Below are 23,359 nucleotides of genomic sequence, written 5' to 3'. Positions count from 1 at the left end.
AATGGCGGCGGCAGCCTGGAACTGGACTGCTGGGAGCCGTCTGAGGGGGACAAGGAGGAGGAAGGCGGTGAGGAGGAGCTGCTGCTGGAGGCTAGAGGAGGAGGCCCCGCCTCGTTGCTGCTGGCCTCCCCGCTGCCTATCAGCTGTTGCGGGGCAAGAGGGGGGAAGAGGAAGAAGCCAGCCGCGTGCGTGCGAGGCAGGAAGCTGACCCGCCGACACACGCACAGCAGGGGGGGGAACTCAGCTGAGAGAGGGAGGGGCACAGACGACCCAGGAGGCCTTTTGGAGCTCACCCACGCGTGCCAGCAAAGAGGGCTACGCGTGCCGGAAGTGGCACGCGTGCCATAGGTTCGCCAACACGGATCTAGGAGATGTTTCGCAGAGCACCAAGTGCTCCATGGAGCACAGTTTGGGAACTGCTGGTATATACAGTACATCGCCAGAGAAACTTCATATCTCCTTTCACGCAAGACCTATCTAATACTGCGGAAGCATTCAGAATACAGGACTTGGAAGCATCCAAAATTTAGAGTTACCCTTTTAGAACGATCGCTATGATTGACCTAAGATGATGCTCATTTTAGACATAAAATGCAATTTTATTATCTCTAGTGGTACCTCAGCAACCACCACACTATTCTTAGCTGTAGAAGGGACGTGTTACAGTGGCTGGAATGGGATACAGTGGAAGACAGGCCAAGGGAACTAAAGGTTTCTATTCCTAGCCTGGTTATGCTGAGGCACAAAACCCAGTACTGACTTGGCAGGAAGAGCACCTGCTGAGGTCCAAGTGCATCTAATTCCTGGCAACACAGCACCCCTCTAGCACCAAGCGCACTGTGGCTGCATGTTTATTAAGACCAGTCAAACAATGAAAGGCTTTTTGAAGCTGTGCTTCTGCCATGTAGGAACCAACTGGCTGAGATCAAATTCCTGGCCAGGCAGGGCGGTCATATCCACCAAGAGCTTGCTTAACAAGAGGCAAGAGAAAGCCAGTCCTTCTACTAAAATGTAAACTGGTACAATTAAAAATAACCCAGGCTCTCACAGGTATGTATAATGATAAACCTTTCACTCAGACACAAAGATTGGGAAGTCCTGTATAGACTCATCCCAGCTCTGGAGATTTCACAAGCCTCTTAGTACTGTGAAGGACTACAACTTTCCTCTTTAAAGTACCTCCTGATTTTCAACAAGTAGCAACCAAAGTCTCTTAAGAAAATAAAACCAGAGCTGTGCATGACTTGTTTGTCACGCGAAATACAGAGTTCAACACCCATTATTTAAAATCAGGTTTGAAGCTCACTGCTGAGCAGCAAAGCTTGGAAAAGGTGCAAGCAGTATCCAATAAGCTCTCCAGTAGTCAAGAGAAAGGGGCTCTGCTTTGCCCAGTTCAGACGCCTAAAACTTCCTTGTCTTTTGCCCACATTCACTATATCCTGTTCATTGTTAATTTCCTAGCCCTGCCCCAAAAAACCAGATTTCTTGAAAGCCATTTGAAATCTCAGGAAGAGAATTATGTAGATAAATGTACATTTTGCATAATATATTCTGACCTGGAATCCCTATGCCCCAAAATAAATGCATATAGATGGAGGTAACTGAGTCACAAAAACGGAGGTTGCATTCTCTCAGGGTATATTCTGCTTTCTCACATTCAGGCTCAGTTTGACAAGTGTTACAGTTCCAGAGTAGTTTCAAGTATTTCACCAAAGTCATACTCAACAATTATGATCTCCCTTTCTACCTATAGCTCTCTCTTTTAGAACCTCTGCATTTATAAACAAAGGACTGCTGCTTAACTCAAGGTGATTTCCTCCTTTACCTGTAGTAGAAACAGTATCTATCAACATCTTGTGTTAATAAACACAAAACCCTTTCCCCTCAACTAGCATTTTTATCGTACAAGGACTGGCTCGTACAGCAATATTTTTTGACACCCCGGTGTGTGAAAAAATACCACAAACTATATTAATCCAGAAAAAAATCTGGAAAAGCATTTTCACTTCATGTAAGCGGCAAAAACCATCAATTACCAAGGCAAGTACCAAATCCACAAAAGACAACAGCTGGTTCCTTAGAGGCGAAATACAGTTCTTTAACCATGAGGTTCAAAGATCTCAAAAAGCACATACAGGACACAGGAGTTGACTTTCCCCTCACCACACTTTTTTTTTGTCAGAGTGGTAAATTACAAGCATGTTCCTATGATACATCAGCATGTCTATGGGTTCACCCTTTGAAATTCCTACAAACTCAGTCATGTAGCTTACACAGCACTAAGGACCTTGGCTTCCTGCCACAGCCCTAGAAGTAAACTCTGACTTTCTGAAGCTTTCCTCTCACCCTGCTGAAGACATTACATCTCTTGTATTCCTAGAGGTTGTGCTCCTTTATCTTCTACTAAAAACCTCCCCACTCAAAATCCTTAACCTCATGGTTTTCTCCCTCCACTGGAAGTACTTTCGGATATGTGCTTCATTTTACATCCACCATGACACCACTAACATTAGAGATTCTTCTCAAACCTCAAGACACTAATCTCCCTCTCCCAGTCATGCGAGTGAGACCTCCTTATTCCTTGCTGTTAACAGTCTCCCAAAATTCTTCTTCATCCCCTTGTCCTGAAAGTAGGCAGGTAACATGCTCCTCAAATCTATATTAGTTGTTCCCATGTCACTACCATAACCCCACAGGTTCAAACAAAGATCCCACTCAGTTGCAAAGCTGCACCCACCCTTTCGCTGAAGCTCCTACCTGTAACCATCTTCCTGTTGTAGCAGGTAGAGGGCAGAAAGCAGGAAGGCTCTTGACGGGCCCAATGAGTCTGTAATGTCAGCAGCATTGTGTCAGGCAGTGTCTCGGTGCTGGAGGGGATCACCATGGAAAGGCCACTCCTATCCAACCACACACAATCCACTCATGTCCCACACCATGAAGACCTGATCCTTCAAGGCCCCACCGCTTGCCCAAGCAAACAGCTCTGCAGCCGGACTTCCAGACTGTAGCTTGCCCAGGTTGAGCTCCTGAGAGACCGAGTCTGAAAGCCACAATGAGCTAAACCAGAAAGCCGTGCTACACAGCTGTCACTGCAGAGGCTATGGAAGGTCAGCGGGCGTGTGGAATGCTCTCTTGGCTGGATCAAAGCAAACAGCTGGTTACGTGCCACAGCCAAGTGGAAACTGATCAGAGGAACAGCTGACAAAAGTTTTCTAGAGGCAGGCCAGAAAAATCACTAAGGAGAGGGCAGGGAGATGCCAGTTTCTACCTGTTCTTTTCTGAGTAACTTTAGTTCAAGGAAGTCATTTGCCTCCTTGAACTTTCCCAATGGAATGAACTCATTAGTACTGGTATCTGAAAATCTGAATGGTCCCTGAACAAGCTGTTTCAGTTGAATCCTGAGAGACAGAAGGATATCAGAAGAGAGAAAGCTCAATCCACACACAAAAAAATTAAAATGTTTTGTAAAGGTAACTGCTTTTTTTTTTTTTTAGAAAGCAAGGCTTGCAATTTCAGTATATTTATTTAAAAAGTATACATTTACTCCAATCACATACTTGAGGATAGGAGAGGAGGAAGTATTTAGCACTAAATTCCCTAATTATTTGTCCTAAAGAAGTAACTCATAGTTCTAGAGAATCCCTTTGAGAAATTTGGGGTGGGGTGGAGGAAACATCAAATCAAATCAATGAATGACTTCCAAAAGAATAATTTAAAAAATCAAGCCTGATTCCCTGCATCATAGAAATGCTCAATGGAACCCACCCTCCAAAAACAATTAATCTCTTTAAATGCCAAAAATGGGAAATATTCAGCTGTGACCTGAAACTCCAGTCTCTTCCTAAACCTGTACAGGACACAGTACTCTTTTAGAACAAAGTTTCTGGCTCCAGCCACATCCAAAAACCAGCCAGCTGGTCTTCTCTATTAGCATCCAAGTTCTGGTTCCTCCCATTACCAAGAAAGTCCAAGCCCGCTGCATGCAAACACATTTCTGGTGAGGATAACACCTGGAGCATGAACATACCTCTTCAGAGAAAAAAATCCACAATAAAACCAATTCTGCAGGGAATATCCTAACATAGCTTTTCCTTGGTAGCCTCAGCTGCAGGTCTACATCAGTGGGAGGTCTACATCACCTCTTCACACCAAAACTGTACTTGTCACAAACTTGTCCTAGTGGTCTGGGGTCCCAACAGCCACATATGCAAGAACTTCAGGGCCAAACTAGGAGTGTTGGGTATGATCCATGTGCCCCATGTCCACATCTAAACCAAGGGGTCTGCACATTAATACCATCAAAAGAGTTATGTGGGCAATGAAAAATCAAGCAGCAAGGTAAGGTACAGGGTTTAGTTCTCCTCAGACACATACTCAATTTTTGTTTTAAAAAAATAGCCCCTGCCTGATTTACACACGAATGGACACATTATAAAAACACAGCCCCCCCCCCTCACATCTAGTTTGGGTCCGATATCTGTTGCTTAACTCAAGCATTCTTCGGGATGCAATGCAAGCTTATGAAAAGCTCAAGCAGACGCGCACAAAGCTAACTGAAAGTTAACAAAATAAACAAATTTGTGTCATTTATTCTTATCAGATCCTCCCTTTGTACCTGCATAATTTTTCTCTCCCTAGCAGAGTGCTTCCAGAACATGGCTGAGACCAACCAGACTATTTCCTATGAGAAATCCATTGTATTCAGCATGCTGAAATCTCTCCAGCAGTTGGCCATGAACCAATCACTTGAGCCCACGCATCTCTGTGCCACAAAAACCACCCTGGGAGCCCTATGGTTCCAGTGCTCATGAAGAGACAAGTTGCAACGGGAGCTGGGCTCTACTCTTCAAGTTCTAGATCCTGATGGTCACCCAGTTTGCTGAAGTGCTGCCCAAAAGCTTGATACACTGCATGCTGAGAGGCGTTGCTCCACTGAACCCTGGCACACAGCAAGTGAAGTATTTCAGTGCAGAGATGCTGGCCCGCCTAACCAGGCCAACTACATATCCCATGAATCAAAGGTATGTCAGAGTCCTTAAATCTACAGGTAGCTGAGGCTTTGCTTAGCCTCCTCCTGCGATCTAGTTATTTGGGCTACAGCACTGGGGTAACTCAGTAACTGGGGTAATTTAGGTACAGCACAGTGTACCTAAATGACTGATACAAACTATTGTGGGTGGGAATAATTCCCCCTCACAATGGTTTGTATCAGTCATTTAGGTACACTGACCAGCTCCAAGTTGGACCCAATTCTCAAATCTTGTGAGCTGGCTCCACCTTACTAGAGATTACCAGTCATCTTTCTGAGATGAGTTGTACTGAAGGAGATTATGTCATGGGTCTGACTGATAAACATCAGGGAAAAGGTGGGTTTAAAAAGTATTTTAAATAAATAATAAAATGAATGAATGAAAACTGAAGACACACGAGCAGGTTCAGACAAACCCTCCACGGGAGATGAATTCAAGGGCACATGCCATTCTGTAGTTCAGCTTGCACAGAGACAAGAATGTCTTCTTAACCAGAGACAAAACTGACAAAGCTGTAGTGCTTGAGAATTTCCATGCTAGAAGTCAGATCAGGCCTCCTTCCTAGAGCCATCTGCTCCCTTCCCAGCTCTGACTGTCCCTTATTAATTTGGCCATGCCCTAACCTCTGGTCCAGCCCCAACACCATTCCTCCAGAATAAGTCTTACCAAGAAGTTTTTTTTCTACAGACTCCCCAGGGCAGAGGGAAGCGATTTTCCCAGGGCAGAACCCACAAGATTCCAGAGCCCACATGGGCAGCTGGTAAATATAACTCTTTATATACTGCTGTACAATTTTTGCTTGTATTAGAGAAAGGGTGTTGCACATGAGTGTGAAAAATGCACATATGCATGTTTCCAGTGTTGCCACTTGCTCCTCTGCGACAAATGCATACAGGGGATAGGAGGCCAGTTCAAATATATTACTGGTCATAACAAAAGAATATCAGGAACCACAATCAGAAAGGATCTCTTTGGACATCTACTTCAATCTTTGCTTTTGCAAGATACCCCGTACCCTCAAGCTTACCACCCTCAGAAACCTCCAAAGAAGATTCCACAGCTTCTCCATGAAGATTATTCCACTGCTGAACTGCTCTTTCAGTAAGGATGCTTAAATCTGATTTAAAGTGGTTTTTAAAAATTCAACTTAAGAGTGAATACAGTAAACACTCTATTTTTAATAACTTTGACCTGTGTAAAGATCCACTTTAAACTTCTCACTGGGGCCATTATTATGGCAAAAGGCTGGTGCTTTAGTACTTATTTCTCCTATAATCTAATGTTTTGTTTTATAACAAGTAACCAAGAAGCACCTTGACCTGGGTGGCCCAGACAAACCCAGTCTCATCAAATCTCAGACGTTAAGCAGAGTCAGCCTGGTTAGTAGTTAGATGGGAGACCACAAAGGAACTCTGGGGTTGCTATGCAGAGGTAGGCAATGGCAAATCGACTCTGACCATCTCTTGCCTTGAAAACCCTACAAGGCCACCTCAAGGCGGCTGCAACTTGACAGCACTTTCCACCACCACCAAACAAGACACAACCCCTTCATCTCCTTCAGACAGCTCACTGGAGTGATTTTCAGCCTATGGGACTTGTGATGAGCTGTTTGAAACACTGACAACACGTCCCATAGTCTGTTCCATCTTTTTTGGATTCCTTTGACTTTTCCTTATGGCTGGCCTCCTAAACTTTCTCCCACATGAGCGTTGTTTTAATATCTGGATCTAGCTGCTCTGCTAAGCAAAACTTGAAGCCTTCCTCCAGCCTAAGGAGACTTCCTCCAATGTAAGTGGCTCGTTTTCCAACAGTATCTCAAACAAGGCCTTACCAGTGTCCAGAAGACCAATACTATTAATTCCTGATTCAACAAGTTTCTCCTCACTTGTCCCAACAATAGATGTTTTAAAGCTTTCTTAGAGACCAAAATAAGGTGAAGTCTTTCCACAGATAACCCCAAAGTGCTCAAGTAGTCTCAGGAAATGGAAGTTTGATACACCTCTGCCATGCAGGCTTGATGGCTATGCATCAGAGAACTCAAAACAGCTTGTTTGAGCAATGGCCTTCCACTTTTCAACTTTTCTCCACATTCAAACTGTTTCTTTGACGTTCCATCCAGATTCTGGTACCTGAAAGGATCTTCTGAGTCTCTAAACTCTGCTTGCAGAGCACAAAAGCTTCCATGACTACATGATCCATGCTGCAATAGTCTTTACTTGATACAACTCCCAGTGGAATCTGGAGGATGTGCTTCCAACCTACAAACATCCAACAGCTGAAGCCTTGAAGAGAACATCTCTGCCTCATCCTGTGTTCCAGTGAGCCACTGCTACTCCTCTAGAACTCCTTGGGTATGGAAGCTCATTTCTTGAGAATTTTCGGAAAGTCCAGACTGGCCTCCAATTTTGCTAAAATGCTGCTGCAAAAGTCTTAATGATCTTGGAGAACAATTCAAGTTCTATCTTGCATGCAATGAAATTCCCACGCAGCAAACCAACTTGAGCTGGCACCACGGTGCCCAGGGTAAACTCTGTTAGTGCCATGAACGAACCTTTGGGATAAATGCACACAAAATTCCTAATAGTATTCCAGGTAGTCAGAATTTTCATAGCTGAAAATACTATCAGTCCTGAAGGCAAGGACTATACAAATTCTCTAGTATGCTGTCTGGACCTTCAATGTGCTGGCCCCTTTCAACAACTTTTGGTGCACTGAAGAAAGTTCTAGATGAACACATTAGTGACTCAAACCACTCAACTTGCAGGAGAAAGCAAAAATCCGTTGAAGAGATAACTTCCCAAAATGAAATTCTGAAGAGGCCCTCCTATTTTTGCCCCTTCTCCTTGTCCTAGATGATCATCCCTTGAGATGTTGTGTTTATATCCTTTCAGGAGGAAGATGCTGCTATCTCTTCTAAGAGGGCTGGAGAGGAAAAATAAGATGTCTGCCCATGACCACCACCCAATCCTCCCAAGTACTTCTCCATCTTTCCCAATCATCACCAAAAATCCCACTGGGAGAATTCCTGCTAATTGTCCATTTGCTGATGCATGTTTACCAGCCTGGTGCCTGTTGCAGAAATGCACTCACTGGATCAGCCCTGTCCAAGGTCCTGTCTCATGTGGATGCCTTATCCCACACCACAAATGGAGGGTGCCAGGTGGGAGCAGGTTAAAACCTACATCTACGCTCTGTGTGGCCTGCTGCATTGATCCTCTCAGCTGCAATCCCAAAAGGGGGATGGGCAGAAGCTTAGTGGCATGTTGAATGCATGCCGGCTGAAAGGGAGGGGCTCGCATAAAGCAGTCAGCTCTTGAAATCAGAGGCTAACCAGCTAGAGCTGGATCTCTCTACTAGGCCTCTGAAGAGCAAAGAGGACAGGACAGGAGTTCACTGGTGTAGCTTGAAATATAACACTACAGGGTTCATGCAACAAGGCAATTTCCTCAAGTCATCACGAGCCACACAAAAAAAGGATGATCAAAGGGCAACTGATTTAAAAACCAAGCAAACAATAGTATCAACGGTGGTCGGGAGCGACAAGAAGTGGGTGCTGAAAACAGCTAAGTGACTGCAGCGTACACTAAAGCACACATTAAGATGCTTTATACTGAGTCAGACTACTGGTCTATCAAGGTCACTACTGTCTGCTCTGACTTGCAGTGGCTCTCCAGGGTCTCAGGCAGAGGGGTCTTTCCCATCGCCTCCTACCTGACCCTTTTAACTGGAGATGTCGGGGACTGAACCTTCTGTATGCAAAGCAGATGCTGTACCACTGAACCACGGCCCCACCCCTGAAAGAACCCAAACTTACAATTTCAGACTTTCGTGGGGTTGCCCCATGATTTCTGAACGTTTCAGCATTGCCACAGCTCAGCCACTGCAACGGTTTCACAGTCCTACTTCGATGTAACCGTACAGTAACGGAACAACTCAGTCCCTACCCAAGGAGAATTCACAACCAGCTTTTCTAGGCTGCATGCATCCTTTGCCAGAGTAGCTTCTTGCTATGCAAAGGGGGGGGGGGAGAGAATGCAGATTGGGGAGGGGTCAGGAAGGAGGGGCATTTCACTAGCTCTCTTTGCAGCGGAGTAAAAATTAGCCAAAAAGCTGTATTTCTAGCATGCAGGGCTACCTAGGGAAGTTTCAGTCTGTCAGCCCACCCTGGCAATGTACGTCATTGGCACAGGTCCAAGCCTGCACTCTGCTTCCAGGCCACGGGCTACACATTAACCCTCTGCTTGGTCCCTGTTCTGCCCTGCAGATTTCCACCAGGCAGCAAATTCAATCCCCGCCTCTTCGCTCGTTTCTGTGCAATGGTGCCTCTGCCATGGCAACAAGCTTATCATTGGAGGACTGGAGCGCCTGGGAAGCCAATGGGAAGGGAGGCTGTGTTGCTAGGTTCTCCGGGATGCAATGGGCTGATCATGCCCAAACAAAGCAAGAAAGAGGAGAAGGCGAGAGTCTCCAAAAATACCTCCGTAAAAGAACTGGCTCTCCTTCCAGGAATAGGGGCTAGAAATAACCTGCTAAGGGAGACCCAGCAACAACAGGGCTCATGCTACTGGCAGCGTGCCACAGCCACTCACCAAAGCCGTGATCTCCCCTGCTCTGTGACTCTCAGAGCTAGCTGGGTACAAAACTCTCCCTGTCCAGAATTCCAACGGTTGCTTGAGCTGCATTTCATACTGGTCTCCATCCTCCGACGTAACAGCAAAGCTAACCCAAAAAAAAAAGGAGAAAGCAAGCAGGCTGCCTCTCTTGGTCACAAAACCCCCTAGCTGCGCCTGCCTTCTTGTGCCATCGTATTCAGCGCCCCTTTGGCGGAAACGTGCTGCCACAGCTTTGGCAGAACAGACATTCAAGAGACTTCCACAGATATATGAAAAGTATTGGAGGAAAAAAAAAAGGCTGGATCTCCACCCACAAGTCAGCTGGTCCTGCACCACTGAACCATCAGAAAAGCTGCCCTACATCCCAGAGACTTAAGGCGCTATCCAAAGTCCACTGGAGTTAGCTGGAAGCTTTTTCTTTCATTTGTCAAGATCTGGTACCTGTTACTGCATGCTCTAAGGCTGCATTAGCTTTTTATTTATTTTGCCAGAAAGGTTCGTTTTTCTAATCCATTCCCTGGTAGAAGAAATTACATACCTAGAAATCCAACTCAAACCACCAATGGCAAAGAAGTGCCTAAGCAATACCCAGCAAACACAACCTGAGCTATGCACCTCAGAAATGTACTCAAAGGAACTTAAGGCAACAAACATAACCAAATGCAGAAACTCCTAAGGGCATAACAGATATGTGGAAGCGTGCCAACCACTTGCCTGCCTTTAACTAAAAACACATGATTTATTTCAGAATGTCACCCAGGTCATCATCAGCTGGGGAGCTTTCACCTTAAACAAGAAACACTGAACAGCATCTTGGCTGACAATACTTTTTCTTTTGGGAGGAATCTATTCCATGCTCTGCAGGAGCTCTTCCCCTCACTGCAACTTAATGACTACAGGCATAAATCAAACCTGGCAATCAGAAAATACTAGCAATGGTCATAACCTGTTCTAGCATTCAAGCCAACCTAATCCAGCTTTTTACAGAGTTATACCAACAGTAAAACGCAATGATGAACTGCCATGTTCAACTTCAGTTTCAAGCCTTTTGTACGAACAAAGTACACACAGCAGCACCCTCATATTTACATTATCTGGAAAGAACTGAAAAGCAATGGCCATTGCCATGAAAATAAACATAACCTTAAAAGACTAACATCTCTAAAACTATGCAATGTAAAATATGCCGAACTTCAGGGGGGTTGAGATGGAAGGGCAAAGGCAAAGAGATAAAATCCAGTGAAATATAGCATTACAAGGCCAGAAGACTAATGCAGGAGGACCAAAGTCAGAAAAGTCAAGCTTCCCCCAGAAGTAATTCTTATGGATTTCAATGGAATGTGTTTTCCAAGGGAGCTTAAGATAGCAGCCTAGCGTTGAAATCCTCAGTTTGCACATTTGGATGCCAGTTTCCAACAGTTTACATGAGACATACTCCCAAGCAAGTGCAAAGGTTTAAGATACATAGATATGGATTCCAGGAAACGGTCACGCACAATGCCTGGGAAGGGGATCACAGCAAACTTGGGGATCGGCAGCACTTCAAACCAGAATGAAAGAAAAATATTTTCAGAGCAACGAGATAAATGCCGCCCTCCATGACATGGGGAAATTTTACAGCAGCGAATGCACGGTAAAGGAAAATGCCGTATTTTTCCATCTATAAGACGCCCCCATGTATAAGACAACTCCTTTCTTTAAAACCCAAAATCAAGAAAAAAATAGGGGTCGTCTTCCTACTATAAGACGATCCCCAATTTTGGGGCAAGATTTTTTTAAAAATACGGTACTTCTGGTTCAGAATTACATTCAGCTTTGCTACTTGACGGTGTGTGCGGCAAAACTCACACGAATTCACAGAACTTGGAACTGAGGTAGGAGGAAGACCAAGCAGCAGACTGCTGACAGACATATGGATGGCACAGATTAATCTACTAGCCATGTCTGGGTGTGAAAGAAGCTGCCTCAGTGCAGAGTTTTCAACAGAAGGCCCATCCAGCCAAGTACTGTGTTTCCAAGCAGCGATGCTGCTGCAATGTTTTAACAACCCAGGATAACAGCGGAGCACTTAATACTCTCACTTCCAAGCTTTTGACAGTTTCACTGATTGGTACCATAGGCATGGATACAATGAACATCCTCCTAACTGATCACTGCTGATATGTCAATTTTCCATTAAGTTGTCTAACCCCTTTCAACTTAGTTATGCTACTGACCACTACTACATTTGGTGTAAGCAAGCGCCACATGCTGTGCACTATGGGAGTTTAAAGAAAAATCTTGCCTGATGTTCTCCGATCTCATGCTGCATTCACTATTTTTAATCCAGATGCTTTGTCTTTTTGAGGAGCTCTGATGTTGTAAAACTTTGCTCGTATAGAACAGATTCACACATCAACCACTCCTAATACATAAGGTGAACAGAACAAGATGTAATATCCAAGATGCGGATACAACAGTACCAGATGTCCAGTAGGTAATAAACACCTCTATGCAGCATTTATAAATTCCAGCATTTATGCTATGGGATCCTAACCCTGCAGTTTCATCTTATCCCCCATGCTATTTAATACCTTTATGAAACCACAGGGGGATTTGGAGCGAGGTGCCACCAATATGCCGACGACAATCATCTCCTTAACATCTAAACCAGGTGGGTCTGTGAAAGTCCTGAATAGGTGTCTGGAGAACATATGAGGGCTAATAAATTGAGGCTCTGTCCAGACAAGACAGAGGTGCTACTGGTCAGTAGAGAAGCAGCTCAGGGACTGCACAGACAGCCTACCCTGGAGGGGGTTGAGCTCCCCCTGAAGGAGCAGATCTGTGGCTTGGGGGCGCTACTAGATCCTGGCCTATGGTTGAGGAGGCTCAGGTCTCCTTCGTGGCATGTGGCATGTGGTGACTTTTATCAGCTCCAGCTTGGTTGCCTAATAGTGATCCAAGCTCCAATCACATCCAAGTTAGATTACTGTACTGCACTTGACATGGGGGCTGCCTTTGAAAATAGTTCGGAAATTTCCATTTGTCCAAAATGCGGCAGCCAGACTGTCAGAAAGATTGGTTACAAGGATTGTATCACCCCTGAGCTGAAGGTATGTGCTGGTTACCCATCTGTTTCCAGGCACAATTTGAAGTGCTGGTTCTTACCTTTAAGGCCCTAAATGGCTTGGGGCCAGGGTACCTGAAGGACCATGTCCGATACCATCCAGCCTGCCAGTTAAGACCTGCCTATCAGGCTCTACTCTCTGTGCCTCTGCCTTCAGAGATCAGGCAGATGGTGATTAGAGACAGGGCATTTTATTTGGTGGCACCTCGCTTTGGGGAAACCCTCCCTGTTGAGGCTAGTGCCTACTTTACTTCATTTTGGCCGCCAGCTAAAACATCTTTTTTTACAGGCTTTTTACCTCACCAGCTCTTTAATGGTCTGCTTCTGATGTATGCATAGTTTTTTCGCCACTTATGTCTAATGACTTTGGTTGTTATACTGCGATTTTTAATTGTAAGCCACCTCAAGCAGGACTCTAGAGGCAGCAAAAAAATAGTCTAAATAGATAAATAAAGGGGTACGTGTTTCTGTGAGCTGTGGTACCTTCTGAATTACTTTCTCATTCTTCCTAAACTTGTTAGGATTCTTTCCCCCTGCCAACCACAAAGCACCAGTCTACAGTTTTTAGGGATGACCTTCAGAACTCTTCCTATTTTGTGATTCGGGTTCATATTTTTTAAATGATGCTTCTGGAATGCTAGAAATTGCCTACTGCTAGAATATGAATTCCAAACTACATTTATGTGTGTGTGTGTATAAATAAATAAATATAAATATATAAATAAATAAAAACATAGTTACATGCGTTGAATATTTTTCTTTTTTTCCAATTCATGGCCTAAAAAAATCCATCAAATTAATGTTAAGCTGGAAGAACTGATCAAACTATCGTTATTGTGGATCACAGTGATTTTAATGGTTCAGGAGGTAAGGTTTAGGAAATTGACAGAACCTCCTCCATTTAAATAACGAAACTCCCTTGGTTCTTATCACAGTTTGGAAAGCAAAAAGATGTTCTGGCAGGGGGAAATCCATTTGGTCTTCATCTTCTTAGTCCTGGATTTGAAATGTATATAAACCAGGAAGGAGAGCTGTATACACAAAACACAGAAAACACCAAGAGCCCATTCTTCAATGGACTGGAATTGTGTTTCCAACTCACCCATTCACTGGAGTCCTCTGTAGACCAGGAAATGAGACCTTCATTCAGTCCACAATGCTACTCTCCTTGCAATCAAGGGCAATTTTTTTCACGTTTACTGCCCACATAACCACAGAAGGTCTCCCCATGTACAGCAATGACCAAAACAACACAGTGATCAAAAGAATCAAGGGGTATGAGAAAGTCCTATGCAAATGTAGTTCCAGAACATCTCACTTTCTCTTGATGTCCAAATGCCTGAGATTGGGGAGGCAGAAAGAAAGAGCAACAGATGGCTTCTGAAACTGCCTCCTCCAGGTCTGAAGTGCAGCAAGAAATACGCCAAACATAGCTATGCTAGCAGAACATGATCTTTTTTAACATGCAGATACCCTTGGAAAGGGATCAGTCAAAGGGTACTCACATCAGTGCTCAGGGAAGAGAAAAGGGTATAGCAGAAATTGAGAACAACAACAACAGAACTGAAGTGGAGTAAACAAGGTAGTTGGGTAAGGAAAGCTGGTCACATGAGGCACAGATACAGCAAATGAACTAATGTCCACATGGTTCAGAGAACTGGGTTGTTGCAGTGCTGTAAATGCAAGCACTAGTCAATGGAGGCTGAACACATATAAAAGCATCGCACAGAACATGATTGAAGTTCAAATAATGTATGCTACCAGATTTTTGAAGGAGAATAGTATTTCCCCCCCATGCTGCCTACAGGTCTATGACAACCATGTCCCATCTGACAGCATTCAGTCTGCCCACTTTGTGGTTGAAAATCCCCTCCCACCCCAAAAAAACCCAACCAACAACTTTATTTCATAACTTTTAGGCCAGACACAGTAAGTTTTAGGTAGAAGCTAGTTTGAGCGTCATGATTTTTTCAACAGAGGGCTCAGAAGCGCATTTTGCCAAATATTTATCAGGAAGCAGATGACCACAAGACCACGACCTAAAAAAGTGTCAAGGATGCAACAGCACAAGCTGGAATCCTATGCAGCACCACTAGCCCTCAATGTCCGTACTGCCCCAAACATTCTGGGGAGTCTTTATACAGGTACAGTCAACATTAATATGAGAGTCTCACCAATCATAGTGCTTCCCACTCTTCAGGTATATTTTTTTGTACCCAACCTGGGACACCATACACTCCAAACTTCACCTCCAGAGACACGTGTAGATGCTTACTGTGACGTCCAATACCATGGTGGCTATAGGAAGAGTATTCTCTACAGTATCCCATCAGAAATAGCATGGAATCAAAACAACTTGCTGTGCAAGCCTAAGCAGGTTTACTCAGAAGTAAGTCCCACTGAGTTCAATGGGACTTGTTCCCTAGTAAGTCTGTTTAGGATTGTGGGCTGAGAATCACAAATGTATACAAAACCTTGACTGAACAGTCCCCTCCTGTTTTGTTAATTTCCCCCCGCAACCTAACTGTCGAAACATGAACCAGTTCCTGAAACTTTCTTAGGTCCATCATCCAGGAACAATTTGGTGTTTTGCTAACATTGTGGAAAAACAAAACAGTATTACTAGAGTACTGACACAGCACCTCTATGGGAACTATAAAGCAACTATGTCATAGGCTACACGTGGTTCAAGGAAATCCTCTTTCTGGATACCTGGTCCATGCCCAGGCTCCAACAAATGCAATCATTTCTCAAGTGGACAGACCATCTTCTCAGTGTTAATTTTAAGAGTCCATACTATGAGTTGCCCATCTACCAAGTTTCAGTTTCTCTTTGGGAGCGGAAATAGCATGGATGGCCCCATCTTCTTCATCCAAAGGATCACTGCTCTACACTACAGGGATTCTGAAACTGGCCCTTGAGCTGTGGCAGGAGTTAATCATATTCCACACAAGTCAGAAGAAGAAATGGATGCTGTGGTGGCTTTATCAAGTGCCTGATGACTGCAAATGAGAAACTGTGCTCTGACAATCTATTGAACTTGTTCCAGAAAAGCTATGTTAATCTGTTACAGCAAAGACATAAAAAGTTTGGAATGCAGACGTATATGGTGAAGTAAGCTCTTGAATTAGAAAGTTCATATTGCAATAAAGATGTTCACAAGGTAGATTGCATGGATGATCTGTGAGACCTGCTGAATGGAGAGCCCAACACGCGTGGAGGCTGAACAAGTTGTTTTTGGTCCTTCGACCCAGGGGCTCTATACAATTTATCCTTCTTGATTACCTGAAACATCTTTTCATGTAGCATACATATCAGAAAAACCTAATACATCCAACCACCCGAAAAAAAAACCTTAAAACATCCAACCACCACATTTGCCTTCTCTGCAGTTAAATCACATTTGTTGCTCATAGTCATATTGTGTTTCGTCATGACCACAAGATTTTTCCCCTTCTTTATGTGTTATTTCTAGCAAAAAATATGTATTGGTCTCCGAGTAAATTCAGTAATATACCCTTTGACTATATTACTGAAATTACATCCAGATGTTTACTGTCATTATGACATCACCTAGCTCCATCATAAATGACCTCCTGATCTGAACCTATGTAGACGATACCTATAAACAAGCTGTTAACAAACATATTAATAGCAGTTTGCCACAGGAAGTTCCTCTAGCATGGTCACCTTTGCATTTCCCATGGCAATTTTGCCTAGTTAGTGTGGAAAAATCCTGAACTTTTACCTGAAGTGTGAGAAACTCCAGAAGGCAAATGAATAAAGAGATAAAGTTCAGCCCTCCACCTGTGCACTATACTGGAGAAATCCTGTAGTAGAATATTATGGGCAATGGAGAAGAAATGACCGATCTTTCCACCTTGCTCAACTGCCAAAGTGATGAGCCTCAGAATACATTCCCTATCCATCCAGGGCATCATAACAAGGTACAGAAATTATCTTCTCCCTCCAGCCTACAGAAGTGTTCAGCATCAGTCTACTGGTACTTTATCTCTTCGCCAATAAAGGTTTGTTGATTATGATGGTACTTTCCCATTGGCTTTTACTATGTAGAATGAAAGGAATTTCCACCAGGGTAAATCTACCAAGTGTTTCATGGATGCCACTTGCTTTGCAGGACACATTTACCTCACTAGCTTCAGTGATGCTACCTCATGAAAAATAGGAAGGGCTACCAGAAAAAAAAGTGTGGCTGGTTTTAAGATGGCATCAGGGTTTAGTGAGATCACAGAAATTCTGGCTGATGCTGAACATCAGAACTTCATGTACATTGGGACAATGTGCTACCCTTCAGCAACCCAACAGAATGAATGCCTGTAAGTCCATCCTTTCTTAATTTCTTACAATGTATTCACCCACAGGTAAGTAAATGCAACATGAATAAAATATATTTGGGACAGCGTAAGTTCTCACTGCAATGTTTTTTATTAGTAATTTAATATTCAACCAACTCTTTCTTTGCATGTTGGAGAGTCTGAACATAGTCTGATGATTCACTGGAAGCTAAAGCTACCAACAGAATACTGGGAGCCTGGAGCAGCCTTCAGTTGAGATTTGGGATGGGTAACTGATATGCTCAGATATATTTCCAGCAATTAGAAGTTCATCTCCACATGTTATAAAATGAGCTTTGCTGTCCATACAGTTTGCAAGCGTGGCCAAAGCCCAGAAGCTAGGTCCACTCTAAATTCAAGGCCTTTACAAATTAAAAATAAAAAGACCGATGGTGATTTATTTTATTTATTAAAACATGGCTCAATTTAGCCTTACATCAGCACCATTCACATTCTTACAAAGAATCAGGACCATCTATAGGAGTCTGAAGACAAATTGGGACCAAGGTGAAAATTACAAGGTAGCATAGAATAGATTTCACCATAAACCTATTCCAACCTGACTTGTGGCCAAACCTATCAGGGCCAACTCTGGCACATCTGATCATACAAAGAGCCCAGCCTAACACCCGAGATCAAAAAAAGATCAGCTTCTCAGCCAACAGAAATCTTTAAAGTTATAAGGATCAATACAAGGGTTTCCCAAAAGTGAAGAGCTAACAAATATTTCTAGGTACTGACCTTTTAAGAATGAAATCATTTGTAATTAGCAACAAGTACCGGAAACCAGCACTGGCGTAATTGCTTTAGAAAACCAAAGAGAACGTCCATTGATACAAAGCTACAGTTGGCAGAAAACCATATTCACCAGAGCATATTACTTCTAAAAGCACTTGGGTCATTAAGTCAGCACTTACAAAAGCAGCTACCAGTCCAGGGTGCACAATTATAATGAAGACCCATCATAGCAAATAGGCAAATGTTTGGTGAGAGGTTCTATTCTACCTGTTTAATTTATTCTTTAGATATATACATGCTGTTAAATTCTTGTCATCACCACAATCCTCGAACAAGGGCTCCCCTATTTGTACTGTCTGCTTAAAACAAATGTTTTTTTTAGTACAATTCACAGCTACTGTTAATATCATCACAATTTATTAATGCAGTTATTTTTGATGGCATTATAGTTTTACCATAAGGAACTGCAGGAAGGAGTACAGAAAAAAGTAATGAAGCATATGGGACTAGAATCATTAATGTTAAAAAGAAGTACTTTAGGTTCATTGGACCTGATCTGGGCAGGGAGTAGGAGTGAACACATATGCTGAAGGGGGGGGGGGAATGATCCTCATTTTAGGGCGCAGGCTACACATTCTAGATGGATTATTCTGGTGCAGTGTAGGAGTGTAGGATCAAGTTGCCCCATGTTCGCATACCTACAAAACTTACTGGGTGACACTCGGCTAGTAATTCTCAGTGTAAACTACCTTGCAGGGTTGCTGTGAGGATAAAATGGAAGAGGACAGCACCATGTACATCATCCTAAACTAACTGGAGGAAGGGTGAGATAAAAATGCACTAAGTATGGCACGAAGGAACAAAATCCAAGTGTAGTCACTAGCTTTACATCCCTCAACAAAACTAACGGACCACAATAGTTAGAAAATCAAAATGTGAGGGGTGGGGAAATAAACTGCTGCATAGATTTTTTTTTTAATAAGAATCAACCCACATACTACTAAAAGTAAACAGCAAAACTCCCTCTGATTTTTTAAGACCCAGGGTTTCTTTAATTTTTTGTTAAAAATCCCACCTCCTTAAATACAAAACAAACATGTATTTATACAGGACTTTCTCTCCCCATATCTCTTTAATTCAAGCATCCACCCTAAAAACATGAACACTGGGGCAATAATTTACCTACTGTACTGAAGGGGGTTAGGAAAAGGAAATTAAGGTCTCTATCTGGTACCAAGTTGAAAGCAGACCTAGTGATCTCTTTTACCCACCAGGCAAGCACAAAGAATGGTTACAGAGTTACATATGGATTTTAAAAAAGATCTTTCATATACACAAATAAATGTGTCAGTAATTCACTTTAATAAAACAGGAGTCCAACAGCACCTTACAGACTGACAAAATGTATTCCAGCATAACCATTTGCAAGTCAGAGTTCACTTCCATCAGATGCATGAAAACACATGCTGCAATAAATGTTGCTAGGACTTTAAAGTTTATGTTGGAATAAATTTCATTAAGTCCTTAAAGCTTACTCTGGAATAAATTTTGAAGCATATATGATTTGTGAGTCAGAGATCACTTCATCAGGTGCATGATGCAAGTTTAGGTTGAAATACATTTGATTAGTTTTTTCAAGTTTATCCAGGGATAAATTTTGCCAAATCATTAACAATGCAATTCTACCAAAAAAAAAAAAAAAAACACCTTTCACAGAATTAAACCCCAATGAATAGATCACAGTATAATTTTGAGTACACCTGTTTGGGATTGTTGCTTAAAGCTTATGCTGAAACAAATTTAATTAAAATCTTAGGCCGCAACGAGATTCCAAATTCTAGCAGTGTCCGTTCCTTGCAGCAAAACGAAAGAGTGGTCCAGCGACACCTTAAAGGCCCGCAAAATTTATTTCAGCATCAGCACCAACATATCAAGAGCTCACTTCATCAGATGCACCAAACAATGGAACGAAACGTTCAGCCTTTTTTTTTTTTTTTAGGCCAGTCTTCGCAATTTATAAGCTTTCCCCTTCCGTCAAGAGCCCTGCTCCGACAAGATGCAACAAAAAAAAAAAAACGCAACGAAAAGCCACGCTTCTGAGCCTTTTAGGGTTAGCCCTTATCCCCCCCCCACCCACCCACCCAGCACAAGCTTTTCCCAGCGAGCTCTCGGCTTCATCACAGGCATGATGAAATACGCATAATGAGAAAACGAGAGAATTTGTGGGGTCTCTCCCCTCCTGCCCGCCGCCCCCCCCCCGCACGAACTGAGCTATCCCCTCGTTTTAATCTCTCCCCCCCCCCCACTCTCCGTAAGGACACCCGAGCAAGAGGGCCGCGCTTGCATGCAGGCAAGCCAGCCGCGGCGCGCGGGGAGCGAGCGAGCTCCACCAGCGGGCATCCTCGTGTGCCGATCAGCCCCGAAGTGTGTGTGTGTGTGTGTGGGGGGGGGGGGGTCCCGTCCATGCACACGAAGCGGCGCCCAAGGAGGAATTTTTATTGGGGGGAGAGGGATGAACTGAGCCGAGGCTGGGCCTAAATGAGGGGGGGGGGAGGCGGTGGCTGCGCTGCGGAGGGCAGAAGTTGGGGGGGGGAGAGAGAAGGAAGGAAGTGGGCGAGGCGGCTGAGGAGGAGCAGCAGCAGCAGCATTCAGGGTGGGGTCGGGCGCCGGGAGGGGGCGAGGGCGGGGCAGGCCGGACAGGGGAGAGAGAGAGAAAAAAGGGGGGGACCACAATTGGGGTCCCGCCTGAGGCGAAGCCCAGCCAAGCCGGGCAGGGGCGGGGCCTGAGGAGAGTCCGGCTCTGGGCGAAATCTTCCCCTCATCGGGGATGGAGGAAGGCGGGAAAATGGGGACGGTTTTTTTCTTCTCCCCCTTCCTCTCCCCTCGGTGTCTTTCCCCCCCCTTTCTGGGGAAGGGCCCCTGAGGCGGCGGCGGCGACTGGCGGGCGAGGAGGGAGCGGCCGCCGGGCGGGTCTTACCTGAGGCGGCGGCGGCGGCGGCCCCGCGCGGCGTGTTTCAAAAGCCGGGGCTGAGGAGAAGCGCGCTGGGGGCGGGGCGCGGCAGACGGGCGGGCGGGCGCCCCCACCCCCAGCGCAAGGGGCGTACTCCGCCGGCGGCTGCTGCTCCGGTGCCGGGATTTCCCAGTAATGCAACAAAAAATGGCGACCACAACAAACCGCCTCCGCGGGCCGACGAGCGGCGCATGCGCACCCTTCTACTCCCCCCCTCCCCGCACCCGACGGCTTGGCCCACGTGAGTGAGCGGGGCGAGAGAAAGAGAGAAAAGGGGGGGGGAGAAGCGGCGCGCGCGCACTTTCTCAGCGCGTCTCTTTGAGCCCGCCTCCTTCGCCGCCCAAATGCGTTTGCGCAGGCGCGGGAATCTGCAACACCCCCCCCCCCCGCCATTTGTTTTCTGCCCTCCCATTTTCAGAATGTCAACCACGAAGCCTTCTCTAACGTGGCTGGGGGGTGTGGGGGGGGGGAGAGATTTTGAACTATACCACTTTCGGAAGAGGGATTCAGGCCTGTACCATTGTAAAAGGGAGGGGGATCCTGAGCCGCATCACTTTGGGGGAGAATTCTGGCCTGTACCACTCGATTTAACAATTGAGGGGTTCTCAGCTGTACCACTGCAGACGTTTGGGGAAGCGGGAGTGAATCAGGCCTAAACCATTATAAAGGGGAGGCGATTCTGGGCTGCAGCACTTTGGGGGGTGGGAGGGAGGGATTCTAGCTGTATCACTGCAATGGAATGGGCATTCTGGGCTATACCGCTGTAGATTTTGAAGGAAAACATGTATTTTTTTAAAGACCAAGGAACACCCCAAACGATCTTTCCTTTATAGAGCAAACGTTAACACATGCAGGGAAATGGTTATGGGTGAGGAAGCATTTAGAGACAGGCAAAAGTGTAGTATGGAGAATGAATGACTAATCAGAAGTTCCTGCCTACATGTTTTGACCCTGCCCCTTCTTCAAAGAGCTCAGAGCAGCACCCTTGGTTCCCCCACTCCCAACTTTAGCCTAACAACAGACCTACGAAGTAGGTTAGGCAAAGAGAGACTAACCTAAGGTGGCCCAAGTGAGCTCCAGAGCCCAGCAGCAGGAAGAAACACTTCCAATCATTTGCTTGCTTGACTTGACTATTACCTATTTCACTCTAGCCTAAGAGCCAACAGGCAGCTACAGAATGCTCCTCTCGACAGTCATTCCGGAAATGCTGTTTAGGGTAAGATCTCATTCACAAACAGTAAGCTTAAAGTATCAGGCTCTACCGCTTAATCAACATTTGACCCAATGGACTAATGGAATTGGGTTAAGAGCCCAGGCTAGCCCAATCTCAGAAGACAAGCAGGGTCAGCCTCGGTTAGTATTTGAACGGGAGACCAGCCAGGAAGTATAGGGTCACGCTGCAGAGGAAAGCAATGGCAAACCTCCTCTGAACATCTCTTGCCTTGAAAACCCCACAGGGGTTGCCATAAATTCGCTGCCATTTAATGGCACTTTCCTTCACCACCAGGGTTTAAGACTGCAGCATAGGAGAGTACAGGAACAGGGATGAAAGCCTGGCCTTCGGAAACCTCATCCTATAGTCTAGTGGCAATAGTACCTAGTAAATAAAGACCATCTAAATTCACCCGTCTTATCCTAATGCAAGCTACCAGCAGGTTACCTAATGCAAGCTACCAGTAGGAGAAGGACTCGGGCCCCAGTCTTCTCCATCCACTGTGGGAGGGGCAGCCTGACAAACCTAACAGGTACCTGCTTTCACTGACATTTTCTGCAATAGCTGTTGGGGAACATGGGAATATTTGGCAAAAATCAGAACTACTGCCCGTTCCTGAAGAGGTGTATTTTTTTATGAGTCAAGACTCATCTTTTTCCTGTACCTAAAACTACAGGCTAGTCTGATCTCGTCAGATCTTAGAAGCTAAGCATGGTCTGCCCTGGTTAGTATTTGGATAGGAGACCACCAAGGAATACCAGGGTTGCTGTGCAGAGGAAGGCACTGGCAAACCACCTGTTACTCTCTTGCCCTGAAAACCCCCCCAAAAAGGGGTTGCCGTAAGTCGGCTGCGACTTGAAGGCACTTTACATACACAAAACTACAAGACCTATTTAACATTAGACCACTTTTTAAAAAACACATGCAACTTTCTCCTGCACTTATCATTTCTTCCCCTATGATCTCCTAAAAAGAAAACCCTGCATGAGTCGAAGGCATGCGATGCAGCAAATTTAATGAAACTTAAATAAGTCTGTTCAGTGCGTGTATGGGAGGTTGGGCATCCACAGGGTATGAAAGAACAATGGGGGAGATCCAATGGGGCCATGGACACAGCCCCTATTTAGAATTAGAATCAGATCCTTTTCTACACCGTTGGTTTGTATTTGGTGTAATCCACAAGTGGGTCACACCTGAAGCCACATGTACAAACGAGGCTTTATTTCCTAGTCAATGTACATAGAACTGAGCCCTCAGCCCAACACCACGTGAAGCCAATGGTCTGGACAAGTGT

The 23,359-nt window shown here is 44.8% G+C and overlaps 1 protein-coding gene across 4 annotated transcripts in view; it reads right to left on the bottom strand.

Moving 5' to 3' along the window:
- DYRK1B (dual specificity tyrosine phosphorylation regulated kinase 1B) overlaps positions 1 to 21,047 on the bottom strand; it is a 38,080-nt gene extending 17,033 nt beyond the window's left edge. The window contains exon 1 of one of the 4 annotated variants that reach the window (XM_056847337.1): positions 20,820 to 21,047. Coding sequence is in view for 1 of the 4 variants with exons in the window: in XM_056847336.1 (XP_056703314.1) it covers positions 2,758 to 2,884 (127 nt within the window). In the remaining 3 variants the exon portion in view is untranslated. Of the gene's footprint in view, positions 1 to 2,757; positions 2,896 to 8,844; positions 8,950 to 9,619; positions 9,709 to 20,819 lie in introns of those variants that run through there. The other 3 variants (XM_056847339.1, XM_056847338.1, XM_056847336.1) reach the window with 3 other exon arrangements.
- Between the last annotated feature and the right edge of the window lie 2,312 nt (positions 21,048 to 23,359).

This window comes from Euleptes europaea, chromosome 3 (assembly GCF_029931775.1).
Source record: "Euleptes europaea isolate rEulEur1 chromosome 3, rEulEur1.hap1, whole genome shotgun sequence".
NCBI lineage: Eukaryota > Metazoa > Chordata > Lepidosauria > Squamata > Sphaerodactylidae > Euleptes > Euleptes europaea.
This window is presented reverse-complemented; position numbering and strand designations above follow the sequence as displayed.